The 13728-nt window shown below is 53.9% G+C and overlaps 1 protein-coding gene across 20 annotated transcripts in view; it reads left to right on the forward strand.

The window, feature by feature from the left end:
• The first annotated feature begins 608 nt into the window (after nucleotides 1-608).
• NOTCH4 (notch receptor 4) overlaps nucleotides 609-13728 on the forward strand; it is a 29763-nt gene continuing 16643 nt past the window's right edge. For 17 of the 20 annotated variants that reach the window (XR_012433963.1, XR_012433964.1, XR_012433960.1 and 14 more), the window contains exons 1-17: nucleotides 609-811; nucleotides 1582-1663; nucleotides 1863-2158; nucleotides 3323-3670; nucleotides 3771-3893; nucleotides 4008-4244; nucleotides 4365-4520; nucleotides 5162-5356; nucleotides 6832-6945; nucleotides 7658-7771; nucleotides 7856-7978; nucleotides 9568-9727; nucleotides 10682-10827; nucleotides 11097-11249; nucleotides 11997-12114; nucleotides 12340-12427; nucleotides 12624-12777. Coding sequence is in view for 12 of the 20 variants with exons in the window: in XM_045390633.2 (XP_045246568.2) it covers nucleotides 748-811; nucleotides 1582-1663; nucleotides 1863-2158; nucleotides 3323-3670; nucleotides 3771-3893; nucleotides 4008-4244; nucleotides 4365-4520; nucleotides 5162-5356; nucleotides 6832-6945; nucleotides 7658-7771; nucleotides 7856-7978; nucleotides 9568-9727; nucleotides 10682-10827; nucleotides 11097-11249; nucleotides 11997-12114; nucleotides 12340-12427; nucleotides 12624-12777 (2671 nt within the window). In the remaining 8 variants the exon portion in view is untranslated. Of the gene's footprint in view, nucleotides 812-1581; nucleotides 1664-1862; nucleotides 2159-3322; nucleotides 3671-3770; nucleotides 3894-4007; nucleotides 4245-4364; nucleotides 4521-5161; nucleotides 5357-6831; nucleotides 6946-7657; nucleotides 7772-7855; nucleotides 7979-9567; nucleotides 9728-10681; nucleotides 10828-11096; nucleotides 11250-11982; nucleotides 12115-12339; nucleotides 12428-12623; nucleotides 12778-13728 lie in introns of those variants that run through there. The other 3 variants (XM_045390635.2, XM_074038399.1, XM_074038400.1) reach the window with 3 other exon arrangements.

The following is a 13728-nucleotide window of genomic DNA, read 5'->3' on the forward strand; positions in this document are numbered from 1 at the left end:
AATCCAGACTGCAAAATTTAGGGTACACTATGTTCATTTATCACTGATAACGACAGTCTTAACATTCCCCTATACAGGAAGACCAAGATTTCCCCAAACCAGCCAGCATCTTGCCCGTTCCCCAGAAGGAGAAAAATAAGTCCTGGCAAGAGCCAAGATAAGGCCCAGAAGCCCCCTGGGTTCCTTTTGCCAAGGTGAGTGGTTTCAAACTATGACAAGTTGCGGGTTCTCTGATAAGCATCTGTAATAACCTAGCAAATTAAGCATCCTCTCCTGGGAAGGGGAATACAGAACTCTCTAACCACCCAATACCTGTTTCCAGATCCTGCCCCTCCTGGGGCACAGGGGCAGCCACCTTGCAATTCTCATCCCTAGAAAGGAGAGACCAGATCAACAAACAGCAGGGCTGGGACTGCCCCGGGGGTTCCGAGAGTCCTTCTCCCCTCCTATCACCTGCCCTCCAGGCACACTGTCCTACTTCCCCCTACTTCCCCAGGGGTTGTCAGGGACAGAAGGCCCCTCCTTCATCCCCCCTAGTGTTCCTCCACTCTTCCCCCGCCCCCCATTACTAGGGTGTCCAGGACATTGTGTGACTCAGGAAACAGCTCAGACGTGAGGCTTGCAGCAGGCCGAGGAGGAGGAAGAGGGGCAGTGGGAGCAGAGGAGGTGGCTCCTACCTCAGTGAGGGCTCTGAGGGTCCCCGCCTGAAGAGGGACAGGGACCTGGGCTTGGAGAAGGGGCTCTGGAATGCAGCCCCCTTCACTGCTGCTGCTGCTGCTGCTGTTATGTGTCTCAGTGGTCATAACCAGAGGTGAGGCATGGCGTGGGTGAGGTGGGGGACCCATTTCCCATAGGAGGATGTCCAGTGGGGTGGGGGAAGAGGGCCAAGCCCCAGGTTGTGTGAGGGACGCTGGGTGGAAGAGATTCTCACTGCCCAAGTAGAGACGGCCTGCAGGGAAAAACGGCTGTGCCCGTGGACCTGCTTTGGGCCTGGTGCCAGGGGTAGTGACTGCCGGGGGATGGGTGAGAGGGTGCCCACCTCCAGGAAGAACCTCATCAGCATTAGCACTGGAGGACTCTTGCAGCCATAGGGAAGAGGGGAAGAGGGAACACACTGACCACCTGCTTGGGGAAGAGATGAGAGGGAAGCAGGAGATAAGGACATGAAAGGTCAGGCCTACTAAGTCCCTTTCTGAGTCCAGCTGTCCCCACCCCCCGGATGGCTTAATGCTGGGCCTTTCCGGGAGGAAATCTCTTCGAAGTCTCAGCCATTCACCTCCCGGGAGCCACCTCCGCCCCCCCTTCTGACCCCTGTTGTCTTGCTTCCGAGAGATGGAGTCCGAGGCCGGACTCAGGAGGCCAGAGAATAAACAGGAAAGGGGGGTGGGGATTAGTAACTGGGATGGAGGGCACTGGGGCTGGGGCTGGGTACCATGTGGAGAGTGGGGACAGGTGTGAAGAAGAGGTGGTTTAGAGCACCTGTGGGAGCTGCTGCGGGCAGGTCTCTCAGGAGCACCCGGAAGAGGAAAGGTGGAGGCACAGCACCTAGGGCTTCCATCGCGCTTGCCTCTCCACCCTCAGGGCTGCTGTGTGGGACTTTCCCAGAACCCTGTGCCAATGGAGGCACCTGCCTGAGCCTGTCTCTGGGACAAGGGACCTGCCAGTGAGTGTGCCTTGCAGGAGTGGGAGACTGGAGAGAAAGGGGGAGGGAGAGGGCGGGGGGAGAGGTGAGGAAGTGAGACCAAAGAAGAAAGGGAGGAAGTGAAGGAGATGAAGGGAAACGAATGAAGGCAGAGGAGGGAGGTGGGCGAGAATGGGAAGAGGGACCAGTGATGTGAGTTTTCCTCTCCTCCCCTGCCCAGGTGTGCCCCTGGCTTCCTGGGTGAGACGTGCCAGTTTCCTGACCCCTGCCAGAATGCCCAGCTCTGCCAGAATGGAGGCAGCTGCCAAGCCCTGCTTCCCGCTCCCCTAGGGCCCCCCAGCTCTCCCTCTCCACTGGCACCCAGCTTCTCGTGCACTTGCCTCCCTGGCTTCACTGGCGAGAGATGCCAAGCCCAGCTTGAAGATCCTTGTCCTCCCTCCTTCTGTTCCAAAAGGGGCCACTGCCACATCCAGGCCTCAGGCCGCCCACAGTGCTCCTGCATGCCTGGATGGACAGGTAAGCGCTGCTGGGGGCAGCCAGGAGGGGACAGGCAGGAGCAATGGGCTAGGCTGTGGGTGGGGAAAATGGAACTGGAGCCTGAGAAACTGCAAGCCCTTTGAAGACAAGCCATGAGAATCAACATGCCAATTCTCCACGACCCACATTCACCAGCAGGGTTGTACTGATAGCTAAAATGTTAAAATATTTCCAAATTAAGGGTGCCATGAGCCCCCTTTGTGCACCATCCTGATGCCTATCCTAGCCCCCTTAATCTCCCTGCTGCCTAGCAGCTAGAGGGTCATTGCTCGGCATACCAGGGGTCTTCCAGGCTTTTGCATTCTGAGCATCTGAATGGCTCCCATTCTGAGTGGAGGGAGCCATAATATCACCTGGGAAGACTGCAGTGGTGGGAGAGGCACCGGGAAGGGAGGGATGTGACCCAGAGAGAGGAGTGGGGCCACCCCAGGAGGAGGAGTGTAACCCTGGGGCAAGTTTAGTGCTTCAGACTAGGGGCTCTGCGACAGCCCCTGGATCCAAATGCCAGCTCTGCCACTGACCAGCTACATGACCTCGTATAAGATATTTTAGCTTTCTGGTGTTCAGTTGTCAGCTGACAAACAGGGAGAGTAATGGTCACACTTCATAAGGTTGCTGAGAGGACACAAGGGGCCGATGCTCAGGAAGTGCTTGCTCAGCTCAGCACCTGGCACCTCCACGGCGGCCGCCATTACCACTGGTGCGCATGGACTGTGAAGTGAGTCTCCAGGTGCCTAAACCCACTTAAAGATGAGGAAACCAGGATCAGAAAGGCAAAGTGGCTCACCCAAGGGTATACAACCAGTTGTGGCACAGCAAGGTGCCACCTGAGTCTCCTGTCTGCAGACGTGGGGTGCTTTTCACCTCCCCCCAGATCACCCATGTGCCAGATTTTCTCAGGCAAGGACAATTTCCAATACTCTCATCATCACTTTAGAAGATATGGTCGCTCCAGATAAACCCTCCCAAACCATGGCAACACTGAGATCAGGGGTGATGGAACAGAGCAAAGAGAGTATGGTAATAAAGCGAAGGAAATATGAAAATGAGACCCAGAGATAATCCAGAGTGAGCACTGGGTAACCTCAGATGGGCTAGAATTCACACAGTGCTAGAAACGGCTCCCTCTGTCCTCTGCCTCAGGTGAGCAGTGCCAGCTTCGGGACTTCTGCTCAGCCAACCCATGTGTTAATGGAGGGGTGTGTCTGGCCACGTACCCCCAGATCCAGTGCCGCTGCCCACCGGGCTTCGAGGGCCATGCCTGTGAACGTGATGTCAACGAGTGCTTCCAGGACCCAGGACCCTGCCCCAAAGGCACCTCCTGCCATAACACCCTGGGCTCCTTCCAGTGCCTCTGCCCTGTGGGGCGGGAGGGCCCACGTTGTGAGCTCCGGGCAGGACCCTGCCCTCCTAGGGGCTGTTCGAATGGGGGCACCTGCCAGCTGATGCCAGGGAAAGACTCCACCTTTCACCTCTGCCTCTGTCCCCCAGGTGTGTCCTCACAGGGGCTCTCCTGCAGCCCCTCTCTCTGGGCAGGGCAGGATGTCTCCCTTGGAGCCTCCTCCCCCAGTTGATCCCACGACCCTGTCAGGTTTCATAGGCCCAGACTGTGAGGTGAATCCAGACAACTGTGTCAACCACCAATGTCAGAATGGGGGCACTTGCCAGGATGGGCTGGACACCTACACCTGCCTCTGCCCAGAAACCTGGACAGGTGAGTTGTTTAAGCCACATTCATGGCACGCGTAGCCCAGAGAGTTGGCCCCTGGCCTCCCCTACTCATAGGGCTCCCAGCTTCAGCCCCTGTCCCCTCCCCAACCCCCTGCAGGCTGGGACTGCTCCGAAGATGTGGATGAGTGTGAGGCCCAGGGTCCCCCTCGCTGCAGAAACGGTGGCACCTGCCAGAACTCTGCGGGCAGCTTTCACTGCGTGTGTGTGAGTGGCTGGGGGGGCACAAGCTGTGAGGAGAACCTGGATGACTGTATTGCTGCCACCTGTGCCCCAGGATCCACCTGCATTGACCGGGTGGGCTCTTTCTCCTGCCTCTGCCCACCTGGACGCACAGGTATGGGGGTAGAGGGTATCAGGAGGTGGGAGGTAGAGAAGGAGGGCGAGAGAAGCACCAGGATGGCTGCTAGGAGCCTCAAGTGGCCTCTGAGAGCCTCACCTGCTCTTATCCCTCTAGGGCTCCTGTGCCACTTGGAAGACATGTGTCTGAGCCAGCCGTGCCATGGGGATGCCCAGTGCAGCACCAACCCCCTCACAGGCTCCACACTCTGCCTGTGTCAGCCCGGCTATTCAGGGCCCACCTGCCACCAGGACCTGGATGAGTGTCTAATGGGTGAGGCCACTCCCACTTCAGAGCCTCTCTGAGCCTCAGACAGGCCTCTGCACTGAAGACAGAAAAGGGCAGATTGCTTTTCCAATTAAAAAACCAAATATCAGCTGGGCATGGTGGCTCACGCCTGTAATCCCAGCACTTTGGGAGGCCGAGGCGGGCGGATCACAAGGTCAGGAGATCGAGACCACATTGAAACCCCGTCTCTATTAAAAAAATACAAAAAATTAGCTGGGCGCTGTGGTGGGTGCCTGTAGTCCCAGCTACTCAGGAGGCTGAGGCAGGAGAATGGCATGAACCCGGGAGACGGAGATTGCAGTGAGCCGAGATTGCGCCAATGTACTCCAGCCTGGGCGACAGAGCGGACTCCGTCTCAAAAAAAAAAAAAAAAAAAACCAAACATCTTTTTCCTTGAATTTGCCCAGATTTGGCATCTCTTGCCTGCATGACCCTCTCTCCAATGCTCAGCCCCTCAGTTCCCATAAATTTGGTCCCTTATTTCCTCTCCATCTTAAAGACACAAGCCCCTTCACCAATTTGGTCTCTTCTGCCACATGCAGGCCCCCACACCTTCCCTGAGAGTCTGACCTCCTTGCCCTTCCCGCCCTGACCCCTGTGGACTCCCAGCTTTTCTCTCCTCCCAGCCCAGCAAGGCCCAAGTCCCTGTGAACATGGCGGTTCCTGCCTCAACACTCCTGGCTCCTTCAACTGCCTCTGTCCACCTGGCTACACGGGCTCCCGTTGTGAGGCTGATCACAATGAGTGCCTCTCCCAGCCCTGCCACCCAGGGAGCACCTGTCTGGACCTACTTGCCACCTTCCACTGCCTCTGCCCACCAGGTACCAGCTGGATGGGACCTTGGGTGGGGAAAACAGGGAAATAGTCCTGAACCCACTAGGAATGTCCCCTCCAAAGTAAGGACAGCCTCAGGCCAGTTGGGTAAGTTACCACAGATGCTTCTCTCTCTACCCCCAGATAAAAACTCACGGACACCCATGACCCCTAGGATAAAGGTTACCACAGATGGTAGCGAGGTTATGCATTCCTCAACTCTGGAGGGAGCTACCATTCATTTCATAGTCATCATAGAGGCTGCAAAACCTGGTCCACTGTACAGAGCAGCCCAGCAAGAGAGGGTAGAAAAGCAGTTCATAAACTTCCCGTGCTGCAGCCTTTACTCAGGTCACCCCAGAATGCTCCCTCTAATCATAGAAACTCTCCCATGTAGAGATGAAAGGTAATCCCTTAAAATCCCAAAAGCCCTGTGATACAACAGGAAAATGTGGTACAACAAGAAAAAAATTGCTGCAAGACTGCACCCACCTCCAGGTTAGTTTTAATGGGGAAAAGTCACCCCCGGGAGAGAGCAACATCAAGGAGTTGAATGAAATCAGAAAAATAACAGCCGACTTTATGCCAGGTACTGTCTGAGCATCTTACAGGCATTGTCTCGTCTACTTATTACAATAACCCTGTGAGGTCAGCACTGCTACAATGCCCATTTTATAACTGAAGAAACTGAGGCACAGAGAGGTTAAGTGACTTGTCCAAGGTCACCCAGCTAGCAACTGGCAGAGCTGAGATTCAAACCAAGGGCTTCAACAATTATAACCACTACCCCATATCGCCTTTCTAAACTGAGCGGCACCCAAAGATACTGGCTCAGGTCATCCCACAGACAATCATAGAAAAATAAGAGAAAACGGGTCGGTAACCCAAGGGACAACGTTGTAGATATCAAGGAGCTTCAGAAGCAGACTCCTCAGGCCAGAAAAGACAGGAAGACAAGGTCCGGAGGTTGATCCTGCCTCAATTCAGGATGAGACAGTGGAGACTAGGATGCACTCAAAGCAACGGGACAAATATGGGAGCAACAAGCTTCCCAGATGCACTTCAAATTCCTCCACTTTGGGATCTCCGTTCTCCCTGGCATGGAGGCCCGCCCAGGCAGAAAAAGAGGCGGGACTCGTTCTCCAAGCCAATTTGTCCTATTTGTACCTCGAGGTCCTCCAGGCTGATCAGCCTGCCCTGGTGAGCCCCGCCCTCTGTATACACAGGAATGACCACAAAAAAGCCTTGCAGTCCTCCCCCAGGTCCCCAGCAAGCACCCTGTTTCTTAGCCTTTCACACCTCAAGGAGCAGGGCCACACACTGAGGAGCAGCAGGGCCTCAGGGTTCATCTTGTTCAACCCCATGCAGACAGCACCTCAGGGGAGGACCGCCTGAGCGCGTCGGGAGCAGGGCTGATTCTAGAGTACAGGTCTCCCAGGCAGACCTGGCTGAGCCACAGCCCTCATGATCCCCATGTCCCCAGGCTTAGAGGGGCAGCTCTGTGAGGTGGAAACCAATGAGTGTGCCTCAGATCCCTGCCTGAACCATGCGGATTGCCATGACCTGCTCAATGGCTTCCAGTGCATCTGCCTGCCTGGTGAGTACAGATGCCACTCTGGCCACCCTCAGACCCCAGGCCTCTGAACCTGCAGAGTTCAGGCCCAGCAATCACCCAAGGCCCCTTGAAGCTCTCTCTAGACTAGCCAAAGAGTCCTCCAAATCTGTCTTTGCTCCCCAAAATCTCTACTGTTACATCCCCAAATCTTCCCTTGCTTACTTGCCCATTCTCATCTCTGCCCTGCCAAATCACCCAACGATCCCTCCTTTCCAGCCGTCCTGCACAGGCTCTGTGTATGCATGTTGAGGTCCCAGGCTGGTCTTGGCACTCTCATCATAACCCCAGGGAAAGCTGCCCCAAGCCTTTCTTCTCCAGCCTCACCTGACGCCCTTCTGTCCCCTGCTACTATAATAACTACATTCATTCACCACTTACTCCAGACTAGCCATTTGGCTGTGTACTTTTCAGGCGTTATGTCATTTAATCTTTTTAACAATACCGTGACGTAGGTTCCATTATTATTCCCCTTTTACACAGAACAGGAAACTGGGGCCGAGAGGGTGGACCAGCTTTCCCAAAGTCACACAGCTGGCAGGAGGCTGAGCTTCACCTTTTCCGCATCACTCTCCTGTTACCCCACACCCACCTGCCCCAGGTGTCTTCTCTGGGAAGCTCTGCAAGTTCACCTTTCCATGCTGTGCCTCCCTCGATGACCTTGGCCTCCTCTCCCCACCCAATTCCACCCCACTAGGATTCGCCGGCACCCGATGTGAGGAGGATATTGATGAGTGCAGCAGCTCTCCCTGTGCCAATGGTGGGCAGTGCCAGGACCAGCCTGGAGCCTTCCACTGCAAGTGTCTCCCAGGTAAACTGGGGCACACACTGTGGGGGACAGCGGGGCAGGAGGCAGATGTCCGTGCAGGTCCCTGACCTTCCTGCTGTGCCACAGGCTTTGAAGGGCCACGCTGTCAAACAGAGGTGGATGAGTGCCTGAGTGACCCATGTCCCGTTGGAGCCAGCTGCCTTGATCTTCCAGGAGCCTTCTTTTGCCTCTGCCCCTCTGGTTTCACAGGTTAGCAGGGGAGGCATTGGAAAGAACTGGCAGAGTATCTTATTCCATTTGGGTTGGGGCAGAGTTCATTGGCGGGTGTTTGATGGTTGGGATGTGAGAATAGAATGAGAATGGTATCCTTTAAAAGTATTTAGTGTAAAACCTGCACAATTGTACAACCATACAACCATGGGGACAAGGGCAGGGGTTACCGTAGGGCCCACATGGGCCCAATGTAAATGGTGTGATTGGGGCTCAGGAGAAGAGGACTGGGCTCAAAGAAAAGGCATTCACTTGCTTATTTAGTAAGCACTTACTAAGTGCCTACTATGCCAGACACGAGGCAAATCTGAGTAAGACAGTTGCCATCCTCACATGACTTTAAGTCTAATACAGAGAGACCAACAAGTCTCCTGTTGATTATAGCCCACAGAGGTGCTCTAAGAGAAAAATGTGCAGGATGCTACAGGAGCACAGAGGACCAGCCAACCCAGACTAAAAATGGAGGAGGTGATGGCTGAGATGAGTCTTGAAAGATAAGCAGAGACTAGGTGTGGTGGCTCACGCCTGTAGTCTCAGCACTTTCAGAGGCCAAGGCAGGTGGATCACCTGAGATCAGGAGTTCAAGACCAGCCTGGCCAACATAGTGAAACCTCACCTCTATTAAAAATACAAAAATTAGCCAGGCGTGGTGGCAGGCGCCTGTAATCCCAGCTACTGGGGAGGCTGAGGCAGGAGAATCACTTGAACCCAGGAGGCAGGGGTTGCAGTGAGCTGAGATCGAACCACTACACTCTAGCCTGGGCGACAGAGGAAGATTCTGTCTCAAAAAAAAAAAGAAACGAAGGAAGGAAGGAAGGAAGGAAGAACGGAAGGCAGGCAGGGAGGGAGGGGAGGAGGGGAGGGGATGGAAGGGGAGGGAAAGAAAGGGAGAAAGAGAAAGAAGGAAGGAAGGAAGGAAGGAAGGAAGGAAGGAAGGAAGGAAGGAAGGAAGGAAGGAAGGAAGGAAGGAAGGAAGGAAGGAAGGGAAGGAAGGAAGGGGAAGGGAAGGGAAGGGAGGGAGGGAGGGAGGCAAAGAAAGAAAGAAAGAAAGAAAGAAAGAAAGAAAGAAAGAAAGAAAGAAAGAAAGAAAGAAAGAAAGAAAGAAAGAAAGAAAGAAAGGAAGGAAGGAAGGAAGGAAGGAAGGAAGGAAGGAAGGAAGGAAGGAAGGAAGGAAGGAAGGAAGGAAGGAAAAGAAAAGAAAAGAAAGGAAGGAAAGAAAGAAAGGAGTTTGTCTAAATAGAGTGCCAGATAGCGTGTTTTAGCTGGAGATAACTGCATGTGCAAAGACACAGATGGAAGAAAAGCACACCCCATTTAAGGAACTGTAAGAAAGCCAGAGTTAAGGGTGCAGCAAGGCAAAGATGAGAAATGCAGCTGTTGCACAAATGTCATGTCCTGCAGGACTCTGTGTATCATTCTGAGAAAGTTAATATCTTAAAGGCAATAGGGAGCCATTGAAGGACAGGTTCATGGGTTCATGGGGATTAAGGCACGCATAAGAAGTAGCCTTTGGCCCAATGAAGGATGTGGAGGAGCTGTTTTCTTTTTGACCCATCTTCCCACCCCAGGCCAGCTCTGTGAGGTTCCCCTGTGTGCTCCCAACCTGTGCCAGCCCAAGCAGATATGTAAGGACCAGAAAGACAAGGCCAACTGTCTGTGTCCTGATGGAAGCCCTGGCTGTGCCCCACCTGAGGACAACTGCACCTGCCACCATGGGCACTGCCAGAGGTAACATCTTCCAGGCCCTACCCATCTGCCCCCTCCTTTGGGCTCCCTTCACTAGGATGGGAGAAGACAGCCAGTGAGGTGTAGGTCTGTGAGAAATGACCAATGGGGAAAAGGAAGGAGATGGCAAAGTTCTTAGGGTGAGGCAGTGGGAGGGCTCAACTGGTAAGTGTCATCCAAGGAGAAGACAGTCCCCAAAAACTGGTGGAAACAGAGGACCAGGGGATCAGAGCAGAAAGAAGAGCATTAAATCCCAGGGCAAATTAATCATTCATTAGAAAAATATCTGGCACAGTGCTGATTACGGTCTCACGCCAGTAATCCTAGCACTTTGGGAGGCCGAGGTGGGCGGATCAACTGAGATCAGCAGTTCAACACCAGCCTGGCCAACATGGTGAAACCCCGTAGCTACTAAAAATACAAAAATTAGCTGGGCATGGTGGCGCACCTGTAATCCCAGCCACTTGGGAGGCTGAAGCGGAAGGATTGCTTGAACCCAAGAGGCAGAGGTTGCAGTGAGCCAAGATCATGCCACTGCACTCCAGCCTGGGCGACAGCGCAAGACTCTGTCTTAAAAAAAAAAAAAAATCTGCTGAGCACCTACTTTGTGTGGCTACTGTTCCAGGCCTTGGGGGAACAGCACAAAGCAAAAGAGACAAAGCCACTGCTCTCGTGCAGCTTTCATTCTAATGAAGACAGACAGAAAATAAGCAAGTTACAGAAAGAATATATATATATACATACACATATGTATAAACGTATATATGCACATATCTAGTTGGAGAAAATGAGCAGGTGTTGGGGAGGACGGGGGCGGTGCTGAGAGCAAAGTCACTGAAGAAAGAGGCCAGAATCTCAGGGCCAAAAGAAGAGGAAGTCATAGGGGTCCAGGCAGCAGGGAGGGGAGCAGATGCAGTAGGAGAAGAGAAAAACCCTCCCCTTTCTCTTTACAACCAGATCCTCATGTGTGTGTGACGTGGGTTGGACGGGACCAGAGTGTGAGGCAGAGCTAGGGGGCTGCGTCTCTGCACCCTGTGCCCATGGGGGGACCTGCTACCCCCAGCCCTCTGGCTACAACTGCACCTGCCCTATAGGCTACACAGGTGAGACCCTCCCTAAACCATATACACCCTGTGCTGGTCACCTCCTAAGTCAAGGGTAAGGCAGGTGACCATGGGCCCTGTGTCTCAGTCACCACTAAGGAGAACTGGGCTGCAGGGGACACAGGTGATGTGTGGGAGGTGGTGAGAAAGGAGGTTGATGGGAGAGAATAATAGGGTTTGGGATGAGGAAGGGAAGGAAAAGGAAAGAGGAGGAGAGTGGAGGGAGGGAAGGAGGACACCTTTTCTCAGCCCCCACCTGTTTCCTTCAGGGCCTACCTGTAGTGAGGAGATGACAGCTTGTCACTCAGGGCCATGTCTCAATGGTGGCTCCTGCAACCCTAGCCCTGGAGGCTACTACTGCACTTGCCCTCCAAGCCACACAGGTCCCCAGTGCCAAACCATCACTGACTACTGTGTGTCTGGTAAGTGCCCACTGTGTCATGGGGCTGGGGGCCACAGGAGAATGGAGGAACTGGGGAGGGTATGCTTGTGTCATATTTTTTAAAATTTAATTGGACAGACCAACCTGAGAAACATAATGAAACTCCATCTCTAAATTAGCTGGGCACGCAGTGGCTGAGGCCTGTAGTCCCAGATACTCGGGAAGCTGAGGTGGGAGAATGACTTGAGCCCAAGAGGTTGAGGCTACAGTGAGCTGTGATGGCACCACTGCCTGGGTAACAGAGCAAGACCCTATCTAAAAAAAAATAAAGTATTATATAAATAAATAAAAATTAATTGGATGGCCGGGCGCAGTGGCTCACGTCTGTAATCCCAGCACTTTGGGAGGCTGAGGCGGGTGGATCACAAGGTCAGGAGATCGAGACCATCCTGGCTAAAACGGTGAAACCCCGTCTCTACTAAAAATACAAAAAATTAGCCGGGCGCGGAGGCGGGCGCCTGTGGTCCCAGCTACTCGGGAGGCTGAGGCAGGAGAATGGCGTCGGCCCGGGAGGCGGAGCTTGCAGTGAGCCGAGATCGCGCCACTGCATTCCAGCCTGGGCGACAGATCGAGACTCCGTCTCAAAAAAAAAAAAAAAAAAAAAATTTAATTGGATGGCAGTGAGCTGTCATTTTGGGGGGGGTGTGTGTCCTATGTACAGTGTGACTGAGGTCACAGGTCAGGTTACAGGCAAGGAACCCAAACCCTCACAGCCTCCTCTCTCCAGCCCCGTGCTTCAATGGGGGTACCTGCGTGAACAGACCCAGCACCTTCTCCTGCCTCTGTGCCATGGGCTTCCAGGGCCGGCGCTGTGAGGGAAAGATCGGCCCCAGTTGTGCAGACAGGTGAGCAAGGCACAAAGACCCCTAGAAGGGAGAAAGCCCCTCATCCTTCCCACCCCTCCTCTCATCTCCCCTTGGGCTCCAGGCTGCCTCCCACCCCACACCCCTCGTTCCGCCTTCCCTCCTGGCTTGCCACCTCCCAGTGGTTGCCTCCCAACAACATCACACACTACGTTCCCCTTGTTTCCCGAACTTCTTCCTATCATGCCCTGTCTCTGTGTTGTTCAGCCCCTGTAGGAATAGGGCAACCTGCCAGGACAGCCCTCAGGGTCCCCGCTGCCTCTGCCCCACTGGCTACACCGGAGGTAGCTGCCAGGTGAGGGCCATTGAAGCCAGGTGTGCTGAGGAGGGAAGTGGCTGGGAGGGAAACCAGGGAGGGTCACCTGGTCCCAGGCCATTCAGGAGAGAGTTTTTGAAGGAAGGGATTTCGAGGAGCTGGCGTGAGCAGAGGCCCATCTCTGGGCTGGGAATCTAATGCTGTGTCCTGCCTCACACTCCCTCCCACCCCTCAGACTCTGATGGACTTATGTGCCCAGAAGCCCTGTCCACGCAATTCCCACTGCCTCCAGACTGGGCCCTCCTTCCACTGCTTGTGCCTCCAGGGATGGACCGGGCCTCTCTGCAACCTTCCACTGTCCTCCTGCCAGAAGGCTGCACTGAACCAAGGTAACCAACCAACCAACCCCAGCACTGACTGGAGAGCAGATGAAGAAAACATGGGTGTTCTCACCTGCCCCATTCCTGCGGGCATCCACACAGCCTTTGGCCAAAACAACCACCTGAGAATCAAAACCACACACACAAATCAGTTCTTGATTGCACAGGTGTTGAACTGTGCAATCAGAGAAGCCTAACGCAATTCCTGTTACCTCATTTAACACAATTCAAGCAACACCAACGAGCCCATTCCACAGGATTCCAGTTTAACCCAACCATGAGGGACATAACTCAGCGTAGAACAACTCAACTCTGTCCTGATCATCATAACCCAGGCAGAGTGGACCACACTTAATCCAGCTACACTCAACGCATTTCACCCCACCCCATTCACTTCAATGTCACGCCAACCTCTTTGACAAAGAACACTAAAATAAGAAGAGGAGGAAGTCATGGGGTCCAGGCAGCAGGGAGGGGAGCAGATGCAGTAGGAGAAGAGAAAAACCCTCCCCTTTCTCTTTACAACCAGATCCTCATGTGTGTGTGACATGGGTTGGACAGGGCCAGAGTGTGAGGCAGAGCTAGGGGGCTGCGTCTCTGCACCCTGTGCCCATGGGGGGACCTGCTACCCCCAGCCCTCTGGCTACAACTGCACCTGCCCTATAGGCAACTATAATACTGAGAATAAGGTTTGATATGAGAAGACCTCGGGAAAGAGACTATGATGGAGTTAAGGGAGAGCTGATGGGAATCACAGGGAGAGAACATCAAAGGAATGCAGAACTCAGGGGACAGACTTAAGCCACATGTCCTCACCTGAGGCATCCCTTGAATTCTTTCTTGCTCAAGCCTTATTTTAAGCCAAGAACACAGTTACTTTAACACTACGATCAGCTTTAGAGGTATGTCTCCAACATTCTGGCAGAAAGGGTGAGGAGAGAGGTAAAACTCGATGTTCTA

This window comes from Macaca fascicularis, chromosome 4 (genome assembly GCF_037993035.2).
Source record: "Macaca fascicularis isolate 582-1 chromosome 4, T2T-MFA8v1.1".
NCBI lineage: Eukaryota > Metazoa > Chordata > Mammalia > Primates > Cercopithecidae > Macaca > Macaca fascicularis.